Source organism: Notamacropus eugenii, chromosome 4 (genome assembly GCF_028372415.1).
Source record: "Notamacropus eugenii isolate mMacEug1 chromosome 4, mMacEug1.pri_v2, whole genome shotgun sequence".
NCBI classification, from domain to species: domain Eukaryota; kingdom Metazoa; phylum Chordata; class Mammalia; order Diprotodontia; family Macropodidae; genus Notamacropus; species Notamacropus eugenii.
In genome coordinates this window covers 462,331,727-462,355,333 of record NC_092875.1, presented here as the reverse complement: position 1 = coordinate 462,355,333, position 23,607 = coordinate 462,331,727, and the positions used below count along the sequence as shown (strand labels likewise).

Here is a 23,607-nt window from a genome sequence, read left to right as displayed (position 1 = left end):
ATATGTATACATATATGCATATGCACAAATGTATAAAGGGGTGTATATACAATACATATATGTATGTGTTCCATACCAGGTAATATTTCCTCAGACCAAGAAGGAAATAACAACAAAATTGGCTCATGTCAAAGTATCGCACACTTTGGAATTCCTGTTGTGCTCATTTCATTTAGGTGAAAAGATGACTTTGAAACCCTGGGTTCTTTTACCGCTATATTTCAGGATGAGAGGCACTGATTTTTGAGGGACATAATCCCAGAGAGTCAAGAAGCCAACTCATTGATGTGATTAATGTTTCCACTCCTGTTTTCTCTCAGTATTTAATCGAAATACGTGTTAAGGATCTGAGCCCTGGCAGGGAGAACTGGAGCTCCACCTTATGCCTGTTCCTCATTGCTTAGCAACCCCAAGCAATCTGTATTCTACTGTTTGTTCCCCTTGCTTGACACTTGAGACACCTGTTTTCTTTCATTTCTGAAATAAAGCAGCATTGTTAACAACCTTGCAGTTGCCACTGGGGTAGAAAACCAGCTACAGAAATGCCAAAGTGAAAGGACTGGCCCACAACAGGTGAGGCTTGGCATGGGTGGTGCCGCAAAGGTAGCTGGGGCCCAACATTCTGTCCTGGTTTCCCATGTTTACACTTTCATTCTTACAGTTGTTTGGGAGCCCCCACTTGGTTATCGATGGCTCTCTCCTTTGGAAAGGGGACACTCAAACTGCCAGCCTGATTCAACAAACAGGTAAATTTCTTCAAACTGGAATTCCTAGGACTACAAAGGTAAAACGTAACAGCTCCTGCTCATAACCCAAAGAGTTCATTCTGTTAATTTACAAAGCAACTGCTGATCTACAGTGGTAGATGCCATTTCCTCAGCAGGAATGGCCAACGGCCTCTCACACCATAGTTCCTGATGAAAACAGAAAGAAAGTGATGGGCAGCAGAGAGTAGTGGATAAACAGCTGGCTTCAGAATTAGGAAGACCTAAGTTCAAGTCTTATGTCTAACTATGCCAACTATTGATCCTGGGCAACACTCTTAAGACTGTGAGTGGCAAGACAGCTGCGCATTTGTATTAGTAAAGGAATGCCTCAACTAGCATTCCTACATTAATGAAATCACTGGTCCAGATCTGATTTCCTCCATCTCCCTAAAAAAGAAAAAGGAAATTTAAGGCATAAATCTTGATTTAGTACATTCATTATATTCCTTAGTTCTCCAAGCCCTGACCTGTTGGTTTTAATTATAAGAACTATTTGAAATATCCAAATTTAAAAAAAAACTGATTTTTTTTTGTGCAAAAAAGAATACCCTTTAAATCCATCCTTCACAGATTTGAAAGTAAAATTATATAACACATTGGGTAGAATCACAACTAATAAGGGATATCTGATGTTCTTCTCTGAATTGTCTTTGCTCTTTGAATCATTTACTACTAATGATAATGGAAAATAGCAATTATTTATACTATTTTATTAAAAATAAACAAGAAGGGGATAAAAGAAAAAGGGAATCCCAAGAAATAAAAAAATTGTATACAAATACTATTTTTTTTCACACTGGCAACAACAATCTTGCCAAGAATATTTTAGAACTAAGTTTGAATTGACCAAAAAAAACCCTTGTATTGTATTGTATTGTATTCATTCCTTATGAAGACCCACAGATCTATGTCCCTGAAACTTCTGGCTTATTCATTCAGTTTCTAATTCTTAGTGAAAATTCCAGATGGAGAACAATAGTGAAGACATACTTATGAGGGAATATATACTTTCATTTAATCATGTAAACAATTTGCTTCAGTTTACCTTTTGTAAGAATACCAGAAAGCCAAGTTTTAGTTACAAGCGCCCTCTTGTGGTCTAAACAGAATAAGAGATTACATTGGAAGGGACCTGGAGCCCTTACTTCTAGTCCAACCATACATGGTAAATTTCTTCTAAAAGATTCTAAAAGCAATTGGTTAGACAACTTTTGCTTGAATATAGTGATAGCTAATCATATTGGATAATATAATAATCCAGAACAGCTCATTCCACTTTGCACCAGTTGTCATTTTTAGCATTAGCTTACACAGAGCCTAAATCATCCTCTACAATTCCGCTTAGTTGGTTTCATCTTGTTTTGCCCTCTGTTGGCAATGAAAACAAATCTAACCTTTTTTTTCCCAAAAGACAACCTGTCATATATTTTAAAACAGCTCTTCCCCATCCCTCAAGTCTTCTTTTCTTCTGGTTAAATATCTCTAATTCTATCACCTGATTACCCTATGGCACATTCTGAAGACCCCTCCATAGCCCGGTCATAAACTTCCATGTAGAAGCTCTCCAACTTGTTAGCATCATTCCTCAAACATGGAACTCAGAACTAAATATAATGAACTGAATATAATACTCCAGCTGTCATCTGGTCAGGGCAGACTACAGGCATACAGAGGAGACACTGCAGATTTGGTTCTAGACCACCACAATAAAGTTATTATCGCAATAAAGCTAGTCACTTGTATTTTGGATTTACATATAAAATTATATTTATACTATATTATACGCTATTAAGTGTGCAATAGTATTCTGTTTAAAAACAATGTACCTTAATTTAAAAAAAAATTTTGTGGTAGTAAAAGTATTTTAAGGTAGCAAGGTATTTTTTTAAAAATACCTTATTGCTAAAAAATGCTAACCATCGTCTGAGCCTTCAGAGAATGCAGATCTTTTTGCTGATGGAGAGTCTTGCCTCAGTGTTGATGGTTGCTCATTGATCAGGATGGTAGTTGCTGAAGTTGAGGGTGGCTGTGGCAATTTCTTAAGAGAACAATGAAGTTTACTGTATCAATTGTCTCTTCCTTTTATTTGAACACTTAGAGATCACTGTAAGGTTATTAATTGGTTTAATTTCAGGGAATAGGGAGGCCTGAGGAGAGGGAGAGAGACAGTTTTATAGTCCTTTGGCCATAATTCCATATTGTTCTCCAGAATGGTTGAATCAGTTCACAACTCCACCAACAATGCATTGGTGTTCCAATTTTTCCACATCTTCTTTGACATTTATCATTTTTCTGTTTTGCCATGTTAGTCAATCTGATAGGTGTGATGTGGTACCCCAGAGTTGTTTTAATTTGCATTTCTGTAATCAATAGTGATTTAGAGCATTTTTTCATATGACTGTAGATAGCTTCAATTTCTTCATCTGAAAGCTGCCTGTTCATATCCTTTGGTCATTTATTAATAGGGGAATGATTTGTATTCTCATAGATTTGACTCAGTTCTCCATGTTTTTTGGAAATGAGACCTTTATCAGAGACACTATAAAAATTGTTTCCCAGCTTTCTGCTTCCTTTCTAATCTTGGTTTCATTGGTTTGTCTGTGCAAAAACTTTTTAATGTACTCAAAATTATCCATTTTGCATTTCATAATGTTCTCTATCTCTTGCTTCATCATAAATTCTTCCTTCTCCATAGATATGACAGGTAAACTATTCTTTGCTCTCCTAATTTGCTTATAGCTTTACCCTTTATGTCTAAATCATGCACCCATTTTGACTCCATCTTGGTATACAGCATAAGATGTTGATCTATGCCTAGTTTCTGCCATACTGTTTTCCCAGCAGTTTTTGTCAAATAGTGAGTTTTTATCCTAGAAGCTGGAGTCTCCAGGCTTATGAAACAGTAGATTATTATAGTTATTTACTACTGTGTCTTGTGTACCTAACCTATTCCACTGATTCACCACTCTATTTCTTAGCCAGTAGTAGTAAGTAGTTTTGATGATTGCTGCTTTATAGTACAATTTTAGATCTAGTATGGCTAGGCCACCTTCCCTTGCATTTCTTTTCATTAATTCTCTTGATATTCCGGACCTTTTATTCTTCCACATGAATTCTGTCATTTTTTTTAGTGAAGCTGATTTTTTGTAACCCAAGTGTAGGCCTTTACATTTATCTTACATTTAATCTTATTAGATATACTCACTCCTCAAGTCCACCTAGATTTTTTTGGGTTTTCTCATATCTCCCTGCTTTGTGTCATCTGCAGATTTCATGAACATGTCATCTATGCCCTCATCCATAAAAATAACAAACAGCACAAACCCAAGGGAAGAACCTCAGGACACATAACTAGAGATCTCTCTTTAAACTGATATCACATCGTGAATGACTTCTTTCCAGATCTGATTATTCAAACAGTTTTGAATCTACCTAAACATACCATACCACAGCCAGGGGTATGTTGGAGCTAGTCCCAGCTGAGTCTAATTGTTAAATTTTTAATGTGAAAATTTACACTTCAGAAATCAGCAAACATTACAAATTAGGGCTTGAATTATTGTTTTGTTGATTTCTAGACTTAAGAAACTGATGGAGAAAATGTTAATAATGCTGATTAAACTCAAAAGTGCATTGAGCTTTTTATCTCAGAAAACAGGATGATAAATGTTTACCAGCTCATTTCTGTGTATAAAAGCCCACATAATTTCATCTGATTCATGGGAAGAATTAGTCAACAAGCATGCATTAAGCACTTAATAACTCCTTATTATGTGCCAAGGACTGTGCTAGGGTTACACAGAAAGAAGTTGGAGGGCCAGGAACATCTCTGCCCTCAGAGAGCTTATAGTCTAAGGAAAATGCAATGTGTAAACAAATAAATATTTACAGGATTCATACAGAAAAGTTGTAAGGTATCCTTAGAGGGGAAAGTTCTAGCAGCTGGGGTGACTAGGAAAAACCTCTAAAAAAAAAAGTGATGTTTAAGCTGAGTTTTAAAGGAAGGGTTAGGGTTAGAATTGGAGTATATTTAAGGTTAGAGTGCATTTAGGGTTCCATCTGCAGCTCTGCTTGGTTTGAACTGCAAGGAACATGAATCCCCTCCTCCCCTTTCCGCTTTTCCTTTTATGTGTTGTCTTTCCCCATTACTTTATAAGCTCCTTGAGGGCAGATTTTCTTAGCACAATACCTGGCACACACTAGGTGCTTAATAAATGTTTAGTGTACTATATGATACAGTATGGTATGGTATGGGGTGGTATGGTGCAGTATTGTAACTAAGAATTGAGATTTCAAGAGGCAGAGAAGAGGAGGAAGAACATTCCTGACATGGTAAAGCCATGAATTCAAATAGATCAGTGTAACTGGAACTTAAACGTTGGTGGAGGTAAATAATGGGTAAAAGAAGAAAGATTTCAGTTATTAAGTATACAACTGATTTTATCTAATGCTATGAAGCCACCTAGGTAAGAAACATCTACAGCATTGGTGTCAAACTCAAATAGAAACAAGGTCACCAAATCATCCCTGAGGCATGTGTGCTCTTTAATCTGGTTCTGGTCCTGTGTTTGACACCTGGATCTATAGCATTTCTTCCACCTACCTATGGAATACCCCTGTCAAGAACAGAATTGATACTATTTTAGTATAACCCATTGTTGATGAAATCACAAAGGTCTTAGAATGATCTCCACTTACCTTTATAGATTTTCACAAATAATTCCTTTAACAATACATTCTAAAATGCTTCCAGTAATCAGTCAAGATCAACATTCTTTTATAGTGTGAAAGCCTCTACTCCTTCCCCTCTTCCTTTAAAAAAAAAAAAAGGGGGGGCATTGGTCCTGCTATAGCCTTGTGGCACCTCTCTATCATCTTTCTGAGATCACTGGCAAGGGCTCAGTAGTCACATCTCTCAGTTCTTTAAGTACCCTGGGATATAGTTTTTCCAGGTTGGTTGACATCAGCTCATTGAAGGCAGAAAATAGTCTCTTACCAATTCCTTACTTACTTAAATTTCAAATACCTCTTAATCACTTTTATCCTGTCCTAGATTTTTTTTTAAGTTCATGAGTTCCACCCCCACCCCCCCAGACTTTAAGGAATGGATCGTTTCTTTCCCTTCCAAACACCACTCTGGCATTGTTTTTAACCTTTATGTTTTAAAAAAGAAATATGAGGACCACAGGCCAACTTTCTTTAAAACAAAACAAAATTTGACACTACTATAGTGTTCATAAAAATGAATGTAGCTTGAAAAAACAATCCTTGTTTATTGTTCTCAGCATCACCAGCAATCAGCTCAGCTCCCATACTCTTAACACTGTTCTTATAAAACTATGGCTTTCCTCTGTATTTACTGTTACCTGCTCTCTCTCTTCCATCTTCCGAAGTTCAACTTCAAGTTCCCTTTGCAGCCGCGTGAGTCTCTTTAGGTAACTTCCTGGCTGGAATTTCTGTGCATCTTCTACTTTCATTCTTGAGCGTTTCCTGTTCCTCTGGGGCCCATCCTTCAAGTGCATCATAAAACCTTAGAAGGAAGATCCTCACTGAAACTTGCATTTGACAAATATATCTCTGTCCTCTCTTCCAGATCAAAATAACAAGCCTGTTTCTATCAATTAACTAATAATTGTTTAAGTGACTATGCACAGCCAGAGAGAAAACTGAAAAACTGCTATGTTCTGGTCTATGTATAGACTTAGCTAATCCCTTTTCTTCTGGAAATAATTGACAATTGTCCAGTGTTTTACATACATGTGAGACTTACAACTCTGTGAAATAAGGTACCACAGTCAGTTTGACCTCCATTCTACATTTGAAAAAACAGAAGCTCATAGAGATGAAGTGATTTAAATATCTATGGTCAGATAGCTAGTAAGTATGAGAGGAAGGATATGAACCCAGGTCTTTTGATTCCAAGGCAGAGTTCTATCTCACTCCACCTTTTGGAAGGGGCATGGCTGTGGGAAATGTTTTTACAAAGAAAGGACAGGATTGGATAACTAGCAAAGTGGGGTAAAAGGGAAGAGTTATTCACTTCAAGCTTTCAAGCCTAGGGAATTGGATAAAAATGCATTACATCCCAAAACCTCACAAAAATTAATAAGTCCAGAACATTATTTAGTTTTGAGGGGCCCATGGTGCGGACAGGAGGGAGTTTCAGGACTCAAGAAAACAGAATGAAGGAACTTTCCACTGTCGTATTGAAGAAAAACTTAAATTTTGAGCTTCCACAATTTATATCTAACTGCTAGGTGTGGTGCTATTTGAATTTCAGATAGCATGAGCTCTTTGTGACCGGGGATTGTTTCATTCATTCAAGTCATATAGGCACAGGAGCCCTGGGAATAGCCGCACCTCCCAGACTACCACCTTCTTTCCAGACCAGCTCTCAGAGCCAACATCCAGGTTCAGAGAGGTCGACCACAAGCAACATAATTCAAATCAGATTAAAATGTAATTGAGAAATAATTAACAAATAAATAAAAATACCACTATAAAAGCTAGGTGATGCAGTGGATCAAGTGCAGGACCTGGAGTCCCAAAGACCTCAGTTCAAATCCAGCCTCAGATACTAGCTATATAACCCTAGGCAAGTCAGTGAATTGTTTTACCTCAGTTTCATCATCTGTAAAATGAGCTAGAGAAGGAAATAGCAAACCACTCCACTATCTTTGCCAGGAAAACCCCAAATGGGGTCATGAAGAGTTAGACATGACTGAAACAACTGAACAACACAATAGAACACAGATAATGTTAATATGTGATTTTCTAAGTCAATGTGGCCAGTAGGGGATACTTACATATAGTTTAGTAGCTCTGTTTCTATTGATTTTGATAGCACTAATTCAGGGAAACAGCGCTGTGGAGAAGGGGGTCAGACATCCTCACCATTGACAGTTGTCAACTAATTATCATGCACAGGGCAGATAAGCCTGCCAATAGAAAGGCACAAGGCAGCACATTCTGGGCAAGTTAAACCACTACTACCATCTTCACCACAATCTCACTTCAGGAGATAGCCAGGACCCAGAACTTGAGTCCTTAGAATAGCATTGTTTCCTTCCCAGTGCCCTCAGCTATCATCCAGAGTAAGTCCCTGTAGAGATGCAGCCTCAGAACTGCTCCTGCAAATGCCACAGTCACAGTTACCAAAGATCCATTTGCCACTTAAGTCCTTGGCACTTTCAAATAGTTCAGCATCAGAAAGTGATATGATTTTATTAGTGTAAATGACATTAAAGCATTAGCATCTGCTTTACTGTTGCACCATAAGGACCATAGGACTTTTCATTTGATGCAACTGAAACCTTCCCTGTGAGCGGTCTCCCCAAACAGAATGTGAGGTTCTTGGCAGCAGGGGCTGTCTTGTTTTTCTCTTTGTATCCCCAGAGCTTAGTAAGCACTTTTAGTCCTTCCTTCTCTCCTCTTTCCTTCCCCCATTCCTTTCTCCCTCTTTCTATCCCTCCTTCCTAGTATCCATTAAAAGTTAATAAGTATCAGTCAAGGGATGATACTTCTAGAGGCTAAGCTTGCCTCTGCCATGTTAGAGTGAGGCATGGTTTAGTTTCTGGAGGTACAGAATGGAAGGCTCCCAAAGCGGGGTAGGAGCAGTCACTGGTGAGGGGTCCACTTAGACCCCGGTCTCTTTCCAAACACTAATCCAGGGAAAACACCACAACCGGCCCCGGGGCATCCCCTTGAGCTCTGGTGAAGCCTTCTCAGAAGAATGTCTTTAAATGCTTAGGAGAGACATTGACAAAGGGAAAGGTAATTTGGAAAGCTTAAGGTATTACAAAGGTAACAACGGAAATGAAGTAATTATCAAAATATCTTTTTAAAGTTCATGGTCCCCCTTCCTCCCCCCCAGACTTTAAGGAATGGATCGTTTCTCTCTTCCAACACCTCTGGCTCTGCTTTAGCGAACCTTTTGTTTAAAAAAGAAACATGAGGACCACAGGCCAACTTTCTTTAAAATAAAACAGAAGACAACACTACTCCAAACAAGGTTATTCTCGTCCTGCTGGGCTATCGGTCCATCGATCGGTCAGCATTTATTATGCGCTTACGGGGTCCGAGGTTCGGCGCTCGGCACTAGGAAGTCGGAGAGCACCTGAACTCGCGCAGGTCTTTTACTTGTACCCGCGGTGACGGACTTGGGGGGGAGGGGCAGGGATTAAGGGAGGGAACCGCATGCGCGGGGCGGGCGAGGGGCGGGGTCGGGGCGGGGCGAGGGGGCGGGGCGATGGCGAGGGGCGGGGCGAAGGCGGGCGCAGGGCGGGGCTCCAGCCCAAAGCTCCCCCGAAGGCGCCAGGCTCGAAGCGTAGAGTGAGGCGACTCTGGGCGGGGGCAGCAGTCACCGGAAGCGACCGCGCGGGGCTGTTTGGAGTTTTAATTTCCTCTTCCGGGTGCCTTGCGAGCGCTCTCCGGTGCCAGTTTCTCTTACTCTGTGGCTGCCGTAGGGGGGTCTCGCTCCGGGTGGGCACGTCCGCGTCGTTGCAGGTGAGGAGGATCCGCGCACTCCCGGGTGTGGGGGCGGGGGGAGCGGAGGAAGCGCGAGGCCCCTTAGCCGCCCCACGGCGGCCTCCCATTTCCCATAAGCCTCTGCGGGGTGGACGGGCCAGCGTGCTCCGCCCCCCGAGGCGGGTGGGAGGGGAGGGTTAGTTATTTTACTGGGTTCACCCTGAACGGGAACCTCGGGCAGGAGGGTAAGTCCCTTTCGCCTTCTCGGTGCTCAGCTTCCCCATCTGTTAAATGGTGGGCTCTGAGCAAGTGATGCCTAAGAACCCTTTGCCCCTGCAAACCCCTGGCCCCAAGGATCCGGGGGTGCGGTTCTGACCACTCTAGATCGCACTGGGTTCGTGGGCTCATCGATTTAGCGCTGGAAAAAGGATCTGAAAAGATCCTCTCATCCCTTCGTTTAGGGTAAGCGACTTGCCCGAGGTCACACGCGTAAGTGACAGGTGGGGTTTGAACCCACGGAATTACCACAATCCACATTCCCCGTGCGCACCTGGACCCTCGCCCTCATTGTCCCTATCTGTAAAATGGGGAGATGAGGGTTTTGCTCCCTGAGGATGTTTGCTGTTTAAAGACTGTACCAAAATCTCATGATTCACACCCTGGTTTAATGTTAATTAGCGCGTCCTAGTCGTGGAAAGGAAGAGTCGGACCTGGAACTGATATGAGAGCACTGTGGTGACCTGAGAGCTTTTCCACAGAAAACTGGTAGTGTTTCCTAAGGAGAAATACTGTTGGACTTTGGGAAATAGCCCCCTGCTACATTCCTTCCGAAAGCCTTAATTCGTAAAGCTCTCTTTTGTTTATTTCCCTTTGCGCTCTCCCTTTCAGTGCCTCTTGTATCCTATGAAAACACAAATACAAAGTCTATGCGGTGTGTGAATTGCTACTAAGTTGCTCGTCCCTTCTAACCTTATTGCGTGTCAATATCATAACAGTTGTTTCTTTGTCTTAGATGGAATCTCACTGAGTCCGCCTATCTTACCCAGACTGGACAACCCAGGGGACTTGATCCTGCTACTTCTCAGTTTGGGATCTTTGCCCTTATACTCCAACCCTGGGCCCCTTAGTCAAGCCTCTCCCTTTATGTCTCCTACTCTTTACCCCCTTACCGCATTGGTGCCATACTTAGTATGAACACTCCCATTCAACCTAGGGCACTGCAACTCAGAATTCTTGTGTTTAACAGATACCCTTCTCCTCCAGCCCCAACTTCCCAGATAATTAGGACAGGGATTCTTAACATATTTTGTGTCATGGATCCCTTTGACAATCTGGTGAAGTCTGTGAATCCCTTCTCAGAATAATGTTTTTAAAAGTATAAAAAAATACAGAGGAAACCAAATTATCTTGAAATAGTGATCAAAATATATTTGAAAAAAAAAATCACCACAAGTTCCTGGTTTGTAGGTTTATTCTATGGAGTATTTAAGAGGAAAAGAATTGGAGCTGCATAGGATGAGAAGGCAAGAAGGAGGAGATTGGTTCTATGTTCCTGTGGCTATTCCCTCTGATGAAGTCACAGCCCTTTAAGGATTTCAGAGTAGAAAAAGCATACATTTATTTAGTGCTATGAGTTGCTGTTTTGATGGCTCATGTGTTTTAGAATGTAAGGTTGTAGTAATAATTGTGGTTTTAATGTGGTGTAGTACACAGAATGGTGGTTCATAGAAGAAATATTAATTTAAGATGAGTATAAGATTATGTGTCAAGGCATCTTAGCATAGAGTGCCAGCATCACAGACAGGAAGATAAAAGATATGGGTTCAAGTTCTGCTTCTGATAGTTGTAGCTGTGTGACCTAGGGCAAATCACTTAATTTCAAGGTCTTTATGACTCTCTTAAGACAGCAAGTTGCAAAAAAGGTGGCAACTTTCATTTGGAAGAGTTTGCTCACATGTAAGTTCCATATTCCAATAAAATCTAATAAAATAAAATCAAAATCCAATAAAATATAGGGATATGAACCCCTATAAGATTGTGTGAACTTTTGATTAGCTTGTCATAAGCTTTTGATCTTGAATAAGCAAAGTCTTGGGTCAACAGGAAGGAATGGCTTGTCATCAAAGAACAGATGATTTAAGAAAGGTTTTATTTACTCAGATTTATAAATCCACAAGAGAAATTTGCAGTAATGAACTTGAGATTAAAGGACAAGATCTCTGTACAGTACAGATCAATTCCCCAAAATACCAAGTGCAGCAGACAGCAAGGAAATGGGAGAAAGACATGTGTGACTTACAGATGAGAAGACAAATAGCTAGAAAAGATCATTTACTGATTTCTATCATGGTTTTTCTTTTTTTTTTTTAATTTTTTATCTTTTTTTTTAATATATTCATTTTATTTATTTGTAATGCTCTACAATCACTACCATAAAACTTAGATTTTTTTCCCCCTACCTACTCCTCACACCACCCTCCCTCCCCAACACAGCATACAATTCTATGTAGAATCTACACATACGTTCCTACTGAGTACATTTTCATTAAAGTCATGCTGTGTAGAAGAACTAAAATAAACGGGAGAAATCATATAACAAACCAAAACATAATGCATACACACACACACACACACACACACACACACACACACACACACACACACACACACACACACAATGATCTGCTGCATTCTGCAATTGAATTCCATAATTCTTTCTCTGAATGTGGAAGGCATTTTGCCTTAGAAGACCGTTGGGAATTTTTTTTTTTTTAATGTCCTTGCATTGCTATGAAGTTCCAAGTCTACCAGAAAAAACTCACTCACAGTGTGGTTGTTGCTGTGCACAGAGTTCTCCTAGTTCTGCTCCTTTCACTCAGCATCAGATCATATAAGTCTTTCCAGGCCTCTCTGAAGTCTTCTTGTTCATCATTTCTTATGGCACAATAGTACTCCATTACATTCATATACCGTAATTTATTTAGCCATTCCCCCATTGATGGGCATCCCCTTGATTTCCAGTTTTTGGCAACTACAAAGAATACTGCTATAAATATTTTTGTACATGTGGGATCCTTTCCCATTTTTATGATCTCTTGGGGATACAATCCTAGAAGCGATATTGCTGGGTCAAAGGATATGCACATTTTTGTAGCCCTTTGGGCATAGTTCCAAACCGCTCTCCAGAATGGTTGGATGAGCTCACAGCTCCACCAACAATGAATTAGTGTTCCAACTCTCCCACATCCTCTCCCACATTTATCATTTTCCTGTTCTGTCATATTTGCCAATCTAATCAGTGTGATGTACCTCAGAGTTGTTTTGATTTGCATCTCTCTAATCAAAAGTGATTTAGAGCATTTTTTCATATGATTATAGATACCTTTAATTTCTTCTTCTGAAAATTGCCTTTTCATATCCTTTGACCATTTATCAATTGGGGAATGGTTTTTCTTTATGGAAACAATTTGGGGTCTTGAGAGTACTTTCAACTTTAACCTAGTAATTGTATAGGTTTTTTCCTTATACTAGTGTGATGTGCCTAACTTTTTTTGCAAAGGCTAAATTTGTATTGCAAATTTGTATCTATAAATTGCAATACATGTTTATATCTAAATTCACCCTGTGAATAAAAGTTTTTTCGTAATTATGACATTTAATATGTTATTAAGAATATTACCAGGGTAGGAAACTATACATAATGAAGCAATATATAGTCTTTAGATCATTTTTTAAAGTGAAGATTGATCAACCACATTTTGTTTTTTTGATTGGTAAGGTACTTTGGTTGAAACCATGACCAGGTGGGCACGAATCAACACAGCACATAATAAGAAGGCTTTGAAGGCAACATCATGGGAAGATATGAAGAAGGGCTCCACAGAGAGAGCAACCCAAGATCTACAGAAGGATAAACACTTTCATTCCAGTGGTCTCTCCCTTAAGCGTGATGCACCCAAATCAAAAAACAAAAAGAAAACATCTTATACCAATCAAGATGTAAATGGGTTCATGGAATATCTAAGACAGAGTGGGAAGGTGACAGCAGCAGATAGCCTGGAAGTGAGAGAAGAAATAGCAACAGCTCTCAAAAAAGATAGTCGCCGAGAAGGAAGGAGGTTGAAAAGGCAAAAAATAAAGAAAAATGCACAGGTAGGATTATTTGTGTTTGTTTTCTTTTAGTTCTTACTAGCCATAACCTGTTTTTATACTATTATCACGGCATTCTCTCTCTCTCTCTCTCTCTCTCTCTCTCTCTCTCTCTCTCTCTCACACACACACACACACATATACACGCACACGCACACACATGCGCACACACACTTCAATACTTTGGTGGATACATGACCTCGTTGGTTAGAGTACTGCTTTCACTGGTCTGCGTCTGCCTGTCTATTCTCATCTGCTGTTATTTTTTTCCTTCTTTTTATTTATTTACTTCTTAATTTTATTTGTTTGTATGTATATGTATTTATCTATGGTTTTCAACATTCACTTTTATAAGATTTTAAGTTTTTAATTTGCTCCTCCTCCCCAAGACAACATGCAATCTGATATAGGTCATACCTATACAATCATATTAAACATATTTCCACATTAGTCTTGTTGTGAAAGAAGAATCAGAGCAGAAGGGAAAAACCATGAGAAACAAAAAAAAAAACAAAAAGAGAAAATAGTTTGCTTCCATCTGCATTCAGACTCCATACTTCTTTCTCTGGATGTGGATAACATTTCCATCATGAGTCTTTTGGAACTGTTTAGAAATTCTAACTTAGATCACTGTATTGCTGAAAAGAGCTAAGTCTGTCAGTCGGTCACCGAGCAGTGTAGCTGTTAGTCTGTACGATGTTCTCCTCCTTCTGCTCACGTCTCTCCATCTGCTGTATTCTTATTCCTTCCGTAGAACATCATATATTTACTAGGATGGTATAAATCTCATGTCAATATTTATTAGATTTATTTACTACTTTTTCTCCAGAGTTGAAGGTGCAACTTAAAGGATACTTGTACAACTTAAGATGATAAATGCTTTTTAAATGATGAAACTATGAAGAAATGTTTCTGAATTGTTGGGAGTCGTTTTGTCCCCAGGAGAATTCCTTTTCAAAGTATGATGTGAAGAGGTTGGGTTAGCTTCTCACTTGGCACGTACCAGGGGGCAGCATAGTCCTGTGGAGCTTTAATGCCAGCTCTGCAATAAGCTGATGTATTTGTTAGGTTGTCTTCTTTGTCCTTTACTTTTCTTGTATGTTTTGCCAAACTGTTTTCAAGCAAAGCAATATTTTCTCATCATGACTTCTTGTTAAAATAATTCTAATAATTTGGACCTTCCTTACAGCAAAGTGTCATATATTACATGATATGTAAGAATATGATGCCCAGGAAGTTTGACATTTCATGCAGGCATAATTCCTGCATTTCTTATGGTGCAATAAGCTTTCAAAATACCTTATATTAACACTAGGCTTTTATGCCATTTATTAAACTTGTTATTTTTATTCTATTTTCTAAAGGTAGAGAGCTTATATCCAGGCATCTTGAATTAGCCTAGTAGTCAGGTTAATTAAGAGTCCATTAGGATTATCTTGGTTAAAGTCTCCAGCTTTCTGGGCTTTGGTCTCTTCAACTGTAAAATTAAGGAGGTGAGTGTCACATGACCATTTAGATCTCTTCCACCCATTTTTTTTAAAACAAATTTTAGAAATCTAATTCATATTACATTTTAAAATTTTTTTGTAAAAAGGGATGTACAGTTTCAAAATAAAGCTTGAACACATAACATAAGCATTAAAACAACATTACATTAAACTTAAAACAATATGTTTATACAGCCTTTTATAAATAGTGCATGGTTCTTGTCATCTATGTCCATTAATAATTCTTAATATTCCATAACAGGGTCAGTATTTCTGTGCTATAGAACATTGGTGTGCAGCTGCAGCCTTCAGGCTAAATCCTACCAACTGCCCATTTTCGGATGATCCAGGAGCTAAGATTGACTTTTATATTTTAAAATAAAGTTTCACGGTATTTAAAAATGTAAAATTCATTCTTTGTTCAAATTGTACATAAATAGGCACCTGGCATGATTTGGCCCTGTGGGCAGTAGTACGCTGACTCCTGCTATAGAAAATTCTTCTCTAACACTAAGTGTGATAAATTTTAATGCTGAGAGTAAAGGCATTCAAGAAATTCATGTTTGCTGATGAAGTTTTAAAGGCCATGTCATCTCAGCACCTGTATTCATCAAGAATCTGAATATGTTGAAGTGACAACCTAGCTTTAAGCAGCAGCCACTTCTTTTGCAGTTATACAAAGGTTTGGTTTTTTTTCCCCAGTAAACTAATTCATTCTATATTGAGAAGTCATTGGAGAACTGAAAAGCTCATCCTCTCCAATTTGAATAAACAGGAAGAAGAAAATGAAGACTGAGTTGGCTACATAATCCAGGGCAATTTTTGATATTCCTTTTTTGCACTTGACTTAATTTTTGTTTTGGATGAGACCCCTGATTTTATTAGTATAGCCAGCTTGTCATGAAAGAGAGTCTTCTGTCAGTGAAGGTCACCACCTGTTCTGCAATTTAGTTGTCTTAGAGAGTAGCAGGGGGCACTAAAGGGTTAAGTGACTTGACCAGGATTACATAGGAAGCATGTGTCAGAACTTAAACCCAATCAGTGTGCCAGACACTGTGCTAAGCATTGGGGATGCCAAAAAAAAGGCAAAAGACTGTCCTGTCCTCAAGGAGTTTACCAATCTAATGGGAATCTTGTTTGATTCTTGATGATCCAGGTCTTCTTGATTCTAAGACTGGCTCTTTTTCCACTACATCACTTGGCTTTTATTTTACTTTGATTTCTAAAATTCCACCTTTCACATTTGTATTTAAAATAATTAAAAATTCATATGCGAATTTAGTGATAAGTGTTTGTTGCTGAGATCTAAATGATACGGAGATCGGAGGGTGCAGTGAAAAAGTGCTGAACTTGGGACTTGAGTTCAGTGCCAAGCTCTGCTACTTATTGCCTATATGACCTTGGGCAAATAAGTTAATCTTTCTGGGCCTTAGTTACCTTTTCTGTAAAATGAGGAGTTGGACTCATGTCCCTTCCTGTTCTAGAACATCAGTCCTACGAATAAGTTCATTGCTCTAGGTAAATAAACCCAATTGTTATTTTTGTTCTTGTAAGCATGAAAATATCTTTTCTTTGTTACATTGGAGAATATATACCTCCCAAGAAATAACCATTTCATTTTCTGAAATAGTTATAAGATTAATTTTATGAAATATAAAAATAAAATGCTACTTAAAAATGTATGGCATATATCTTCTAAAAATGAAAACCTGTGTCTATTTCTGAGCTGTGATCAGCATGTATTAAGGTTGTATCATACTATAATAATATACTTTAAGGAAAAACATGATTAAATTAAGTCGTCTTGACTAGTAATTTGAATCATAATTCACTTTGATTTGATTTAAATCAAATCTCTCCTAGTTAGATGAAAGTTACAAATGTTGTGAATGCAGATTTTTAGAGCTAATATATATGTCCTACAGTGAATTCAGATTTCTTAACAACACCACGTGCTTTACCAAATAATTTTTTGTTTCCTTGACTACAGCTTTTTATCTTTTGTACCCTGGTCTCTGAGACTCATGGGTAGGACATTTTGAGGGTTAAAATTTTACAAGCAGTCTGAGAACCTTCAAAGGGACATTATGGCATATTTCAATCTATAATAGTAACTTTAAGATTTACAAAGCTTTAATTTAATATCATCTAATGAAATTCTTGTAACACCCCTGTGAGGCAGATGGTGTAGATGTTCTTATCCAGTAGTATGATCCGTAGATGAAGAAACTGAGGCTTTGTGATGGTGTCAGCATTCAAACCCAGTCTTCTCCAAGTCAAATGGTGTCCCAGTGTACCATGCTGCTTATTTTATCAAGTTGAGGTTTATGAGAAAGAAGTTAGATAGTAAGATGAGAATGGGCAAGTTTTTAAAGTATCAGTGATAGCAAAGAATGCTGCCATTTGGTAAAGTTTGTGTTGATTTTTTGTTTGTTTTTTTAACATTTTTGTTACATTTTGAGTTCCAAGTTGTCCCCCTCGCTTCTTCCCAGCCCCACATTAAAGAAGGCCAACACTTGATATAGATGTATGTGTGGAACTGGACAATACGTTCGTCAGGTTATCAGTTCTTGTTCTGGGAGTGGAGAGCATTTTCTGGCCTTCATAGTTGATTTGAATGATCATATTACTCAAAATAGCTTAGTCATTCACAGTTACTCCTTGAACAGTACTTCTGTTATCTTATACAGTGTTCTTTTGGTTCTGCTTGTTTCACTTATTTCATGCAAGTCTTTTCATATTTTTCTAAAACCAGACTGTTCATCATTTATTTTTTAATGTAAATTTAATTTTTTTATTTTTCCCCAATGATGTGTAAAAACTGTTTTTAACATTCTTTTAAAAAAATTTTGAGTTCCAAATTCTCTCCCTCCATCCCCTCCCACCCTATTGCAAAGGTAAGACAAAAGTCATCCAAAACATTTCCATGTTAGGTTGTGAAAGAAAACACAGACAAAAGAAAAGAAAAGCATGCTTCAGTCTGCATTCAGACTCCATCGCTTCTTTCTCTGGAGGTGGATAGCATTTTTCATCATAAGTCCTCCAAAATTGTCTTTGACCCTTGTATTTCTAAGAATAGCTAAGTCATTCACAGTTAATCATCACACAGTATTGTCGTTACTATATACAGTGTTCTGGTTCTGCTCATTTCAGTTTGCATCAGTTCATGTAAGTCTGTCCAGGTTTTCCTGAGAGTGTCCTGTTCATCCTTAGCACAATCTGCTCATCATTTCCTAAAGCGCAGCAGTGTTCCTTCATTTAGTGCTGACTTTAACTTAACTTGAGAACTTACTGTGCTTTCATCATCTCAGGTTTGTTATCACTGCAGAAAGCAAGGCCATGGAGTGGCCGACTGCCCCGCTGTCCTGGAGGGTCAAGACATGGGCACTGGGATCTGTTACCGATGTGGGTCCACCGAACATGAAATAACCACATGCAGAGCCAAAGTAGACCCAGCTATGGGTATGTCTTTACACTTTTTTCCCCGCAATTAGGAAAAAGATAGGGGCTTGGCATGATGGTGCATGGCTGTAGTCACTGGTACTAGGGGAGGTGGAGGGTAATGGGTCATTTGAGTTCCAGAATTCTGAGCTGCAGTAAGGCTAAAGTCAGTTAAGTGCCCACAATAAGTCCAGGACCAAAATGATGAGTAGAGGGCAGCCACAAGGATGCTTAGGGAGCCCGGGTCAGAAATAGATCCGACCAAAGCAAATAAAGAGGTCAAGGCTCCTGTGCTGATGTTAGTGGAGTTGGATTTTTGAGTGACTACTGTATTTTCAGCCTGAGAGAAATAGACCCAATCTCACAAAACAGGTGAATGGTAGGAAAAAGAAGACAGATGTTTCCATACTGGTTTTTGATGATTGAGATTTAATTCTTACCATGTACTTTGAAAACATAATTATTAACTGGGCATGGTGGTGCATACTTGTGATCTCTGTTCTCAGGGAGGGTGAGGCTGGTGGTTCTGGGAACTTCTCATTTTCAATGGGCTTAGGGCATGTCAGGTGTTCATGCCAGGTACTTCACCCAAGTCCTGTACCAACATGGTGAGCCCAGGAGCAAGAGTGTGTAACCAGGCTTCATAGGAAGGAGTGCTCCTGTGCTAATTAGTAGTGGCATCAGACCCTTGAGTAACCCCTGAATTTCCAGCTTGGGTGAGATAGAGAGAGATCCATTTCCCCACTCCCCCAAGGTAATTATTCAGGGCAGGCTGAGTAAATCTTACATTTTTAGACATGGCCAGTACAGGGATTTGTTCTGCTTAACTTTATGTCCTTGTTACAACTATTTCTTTTTCCTTTTTCTTTTTTTCAGTCAAGAGGAGGAAATAGGAGGAAGAAAAAAGTAAATGCTTGATAATGTTTTTTTGAAAATTATATATAAAATTATTTTTAAGTTACTTAATAAATTTGTTATGAATGTCCTCAGTGAACCAAACACTGAAATAATTTTGCTTCCATGCAGAATACATTTAAATAATGCTAGATTATCTGTAATGTGCATTTATGAGCATGAGTAAGACAAGAAATACTTTTCTTTACAGAAGAATTTCCTTTTGCAAAATGTTTCATTTGTGGAGAGATGGGACACCTGTCTAGATCTTGTCCTGATAATCCTAAAGGACTTTATGCTGAAGGTGAGAGCTATTTTTGGACACAAAATCAGACAGATGGTGATTAAAAAGTTGGAATGTAGCTTTTCTTTTGAATAGAACATTTTAGTGTTTTGTAAACCCTTGGAAGATTGATTCTTTTCTGTAATGTATATGCTATAAGCAGGAAATGGTAACTTATCTTCATGTATTAATCAGTTCTGTGCAAAGCAGCCTGAGCATATGTATCAACCTTTTTTTGGTATACTTTGACTTAATTTGTGACAGTATCATGTAGATTTTCACTTTTCAGTGTCATTGCAAAGGCAAACGGCATCTGTCAGCTAATGTTAGATATTTTTTTTACCATAAGTGTATTCTTGTGGTTTCATGTGCACAAATCTTTCACTCCTTAAAAGTAGACTTAGGTTTTCCTTTTTAGAAAGTTTACACAAATGTTTGGTTTTTGATGATGGTTTTAGCCAAGCTGAAATAAAGTATGTATCTTGTGAAAAATGTGTTAAATACAGTTACTTTTTAACATTATAAGAATTTATCAATGTTTATCACTTTAGTTTTTGCAATTGTCAATATATTTTATCTTAATGGTTTTTGAGTTGACTTATATTCATACTTTTAATTACTCATGATTAAACCACCTCGCCACATCTTTCAATAAAAGTGAGAGTGGTTATAGTTGAATGTAGGGGTTTTCTTCCCTTCCTATAAAAGACCAGATTTCTAAAGGCTTCACAGAAGATTCCAGGGAACAGATAACAAAACATAACTCAGGGCAGAGAAATGGGGGACTACAAGAACAAAACATTACACTCATTGTCAGATGCAGTCAAAGTAAAGGCTGGTTTTGCTGAATTGGTTTTTGTTTTTTCACTTGGAAGAATTTGAGGGGAGGGGAGTATAGGGGGTTTGAAATGATCAATATAAAGACAGAAAGTAATCACTGTGTGTGTGTGTGTGTGTGTGTGTGTAGATATATATATATCTATACACACATTAGATATACACATATTACATATATGTATGGATACAACACACATCCCTTGTGATACAGTCGACTTGTGAGGTAGATAGGGTAACCTCTTTTCTGTATCACAAGACAGACTTTGACAGTGCTTTGTAAAATTAATAGTTATCCAGAGGTAAGGTGAATTGAATTTTTTTGTTCCTTCAACAGGTGGTGGTTGTAGACTTTGTGGTTCTGTGGAACATTTTAAGAAAGATTGCCCTGAAAATCAGAATTCAGGTGAGATCTCATTTAAAGTTCCCTCTTTTCTTTGGTGCTCTCTGTTACTGGTAGCTGCCACTTAGAGACAATGGAATTTAAATGACACCATAGTTTCCCACAAGCATGTCTTATTCTGTTACCAATAAATTTTAACTCATGAATCTTTTACATTACTGTAGTTAATGTTGCATGTGTCCATTGAACTAATTAATATGCATTTTCCAAAATAGTGGGGGGAGCGTAACTAAGTAAATAGAATTGAATTGAGCTTTCTCTGAAAAGAACTTTACCTTGAAATGTGAAAGAAAGCATAAAGTTTTGTGTTATAAATGTCAATTCCCCTTGACTTGTGGTTTTTTCAATAATTGAGGTGCTTAGAAGAAATCTCTTGAAGACTAAAGACTTAGGACTATAGTGAACACTCTCTTGACCCACACAATAAGAGCAAAGGATATTCTAATTAATAGTTAAGTTTTTTTTTTTAATAATTCAGAAGGCATTTCAAGATCTCTGCCAGTTTATAGATGTTTCCACTGACTAGAATCAGAAATGAATCATCTTTTGTCATATATACTAAGCTCGCTGATGGCCACAAGTAATTACTCGTGGATTTTCGGTTTTCCTCATACTAATTTTAACAGTGAATGGTTACATGGAATTATGGCTAGCTGGTCTGAAAGTTACACACCACTTGGTTATGAATGTCAGTGGAGAGTCAGGCTCATTGAAATTCCTATATAAATAAAATCCTTATTTTTAGCAAGTAATTTTCTCTCTCTTTTATCATAGTTTAAGAGGTTGACAGAATGATTGGCATGGCTGTTAAGTCTTTATTTGGTCATCCTTCGGTAAAGATAATAAAATAAGGCAAAAAACCACAGATATGATAATGAAAAAAGTGAGATACCCGTCTAACCATAGTGATAAATTAAACAGTTATTAAACCCTGAATAGTTTACTACTCCTTGTACTTGTGAATTGTGAAAAGCTATGCAAGAATCTATAGGAAAGGTGAATTCTTTCATTAAACTTATTTACAGTCACCTAAAATTTAAATCCCTGGCACTACTTAAGGCAAGATATGATTCCCTAAGAAAAAATTAGAATAAAAAATACTTGAGTAAAAATCAGATATCCAGGGTTCCTGAGTTTGAGGTGTTTTATGTAAACCTGGAAGGAGAGCTTTGAATAAATAGTTTAAGTGCAGAAATAGTAAGGCTAGGATTCTCTTTAAGTACTAAAGATGTTACTCATAAATATTATCTGATCAACGATTGTCTTACTCGTTGTAAGACCAGTCCTTGTCAGCGGTGAAAGCCAATAAGTACCAACTATGGCACGACTTTTAGGCATGGGAGACTTTTCATAGTGTGTTTGTATGGAATAGGAAGCTCTTAATGCTGCTTGTGAAGGGAAGCAGGCCAGCATCATCACAGTCTAGGCATCCTTTCTGTGGTCAAAATGTAGTTATAGGTTCCATCCAGTCCCCTTCTTCAGAAGGTTCTGGGAACTCCAAATATTAAACAAAAGACTTTGAGATTTTAAGAAACCCTAAATCCTGATATCGACTAAGTATGTCTGGTATCCCCTTGCCACGCCCCCAACTCCTGAAAATGCTTTAATCCTGAAGATAAATAATCTTCACAACCTGGGCACCTCTTCACAGTTGAGTCTGGGGGAAAGTGAGACTCTACTGCATCTTCAGCCGTGAGATTAAAATGATGAAGTGGAATGTGAATTCTCCCTCCTGGGAGGATCGCCACTTCCAGAATGACAGGAATGACAGGCAGATGGTGTATAATTTCACAGGTGGAATCTTGTGCATTTAAAATGGATGCTTCATAAGCCTTGCTGTTTACAGACTTTTGGAATTCATTGACTCCCTAATGATGAACTCTGGGAAAGAAAGAAGGAGCCTTCTCATCAATTTGTGCAATGCAAAGTAGTTGCTACATTTCCCTAATTGGGAAGAGAAATTGCCTGTGGTACTCTGAAATCAACAGTTATAATCAATTACAGAAGTGCACACTTTCCTTTAGCAGTGGAGTCCTCCCACCTTGTGATTATTCACGTCAAAGCTAGTTACTTTCTGAAGCCTGTGAAGCTCCCGGGGGCTGTCTTCATTGTTGTTTTTTCTTGAATCCTCTTTTTCTCTTTTTTCACAGATAACACAGTCACAGTTGGTCGTTGGACTGAGGGGATGAGTGCAGATTATGAAGAAATTTTAAGGGCTCCCATACTACAAAAACCAAAAAAAATAGCAGCCAAGGTTGTTCACTTTTGATAGACACATAACACCTTTTAGTGTTATAGTTCGAGAACAGTCTGAATGTATCAGAATTCCTTTTCTGGAGTTTCGTGCACTGAAGAGGAGTAACACCAGCATTTCATGCTTAAATTGGAGTTCTGGGGCAAACCTAGTTCTTAACAAAATACCACCTGCAAGGCATGAATGATACCAATCGATAAGAATCTTGCTTTCTCAAAAATAATGAAATAATTTGAAGTCAGAAAATAAGACCTTCTGCATATGGAGGTGAACTTTTTATATTTTTATAAAAGTTAAATTTCTCTATGTAATTTATTTGAGTACAATGGTATTTTAAGAGTCCAGGTTTTTTTAGTATCTTAAGATTTATTCTGATTTTGAATATTTAATAAAAATGACTTTACCTATCATAGTACCTGTTGCCTTAAAACTTCATTCCCAACTAAATTTCTCTTCATTTGTTGGCCTGTGTCTCATTGTATTCTGTATGTCTTTGGAAACAAGAACCTTCACAAAAATGGAAATTGGTCTGTGCCTTTTGGAAAAGGGACAGGGATTATTGGACTCACTCCTTCTTTGGTTTTGCTCAGAGACCCTGAATCATAATTAACTTAAACCAAACTGAAGTC

The 23,607-nt window shown here is 38.1% G+C and overlaps 1 protein-coding gene across 4 annotated transcripts; it reads left to right on the top strand.

The window, feature by feature from the left end:
- The first annotated feature begins 496 nt into the window (after window positions 1-496).
- Window positions 497-23,390, top strand: ZCCHC9 (zinc finger CCHC-type containing 9). 4 transcript variants are annotated; one of them, XM_072606253.1, is made up of 7 exons: window positions 497-573; window positions 662-746; window positions 13,012-13,385; window positions 18,181-18,331; window positions 19,416-19,508; window positions 20,659-20,727; window positions 22,875-23,390. In XM_072606253.1, the coding sequence occupies exons 3-7, from the start codon at window positions 13,029-13,031 to the stop codon at window positions 22,991-22,993; spliced, it is 789 nt and encodes a 262-aa protein (XP_072462354.1). In that variant the 5' UTR covers window positions 497-573; window positions 662-746; window positions 13,012-13,028; the 3' UTR covers window positions 22,994-23,390. The 4 variants fall into 4 exon arrangements, with proteins under 4 accessions (XP_072462354.1, XP_072462351.1, XP_072462352.1 ...); XM_072606250.1 differs by lacking the exons at window positions 497-573; window positions 662-746 and adding an exon at window positions 9,112-9,272; XM_072606251.1 differs by lacking the exons at window positions 497-573; window positions 662-746 and adding an exon at window positions 9,388-9,695.
- Window positions 23,391-23,607: the final 217 nt, after the last annotated feature.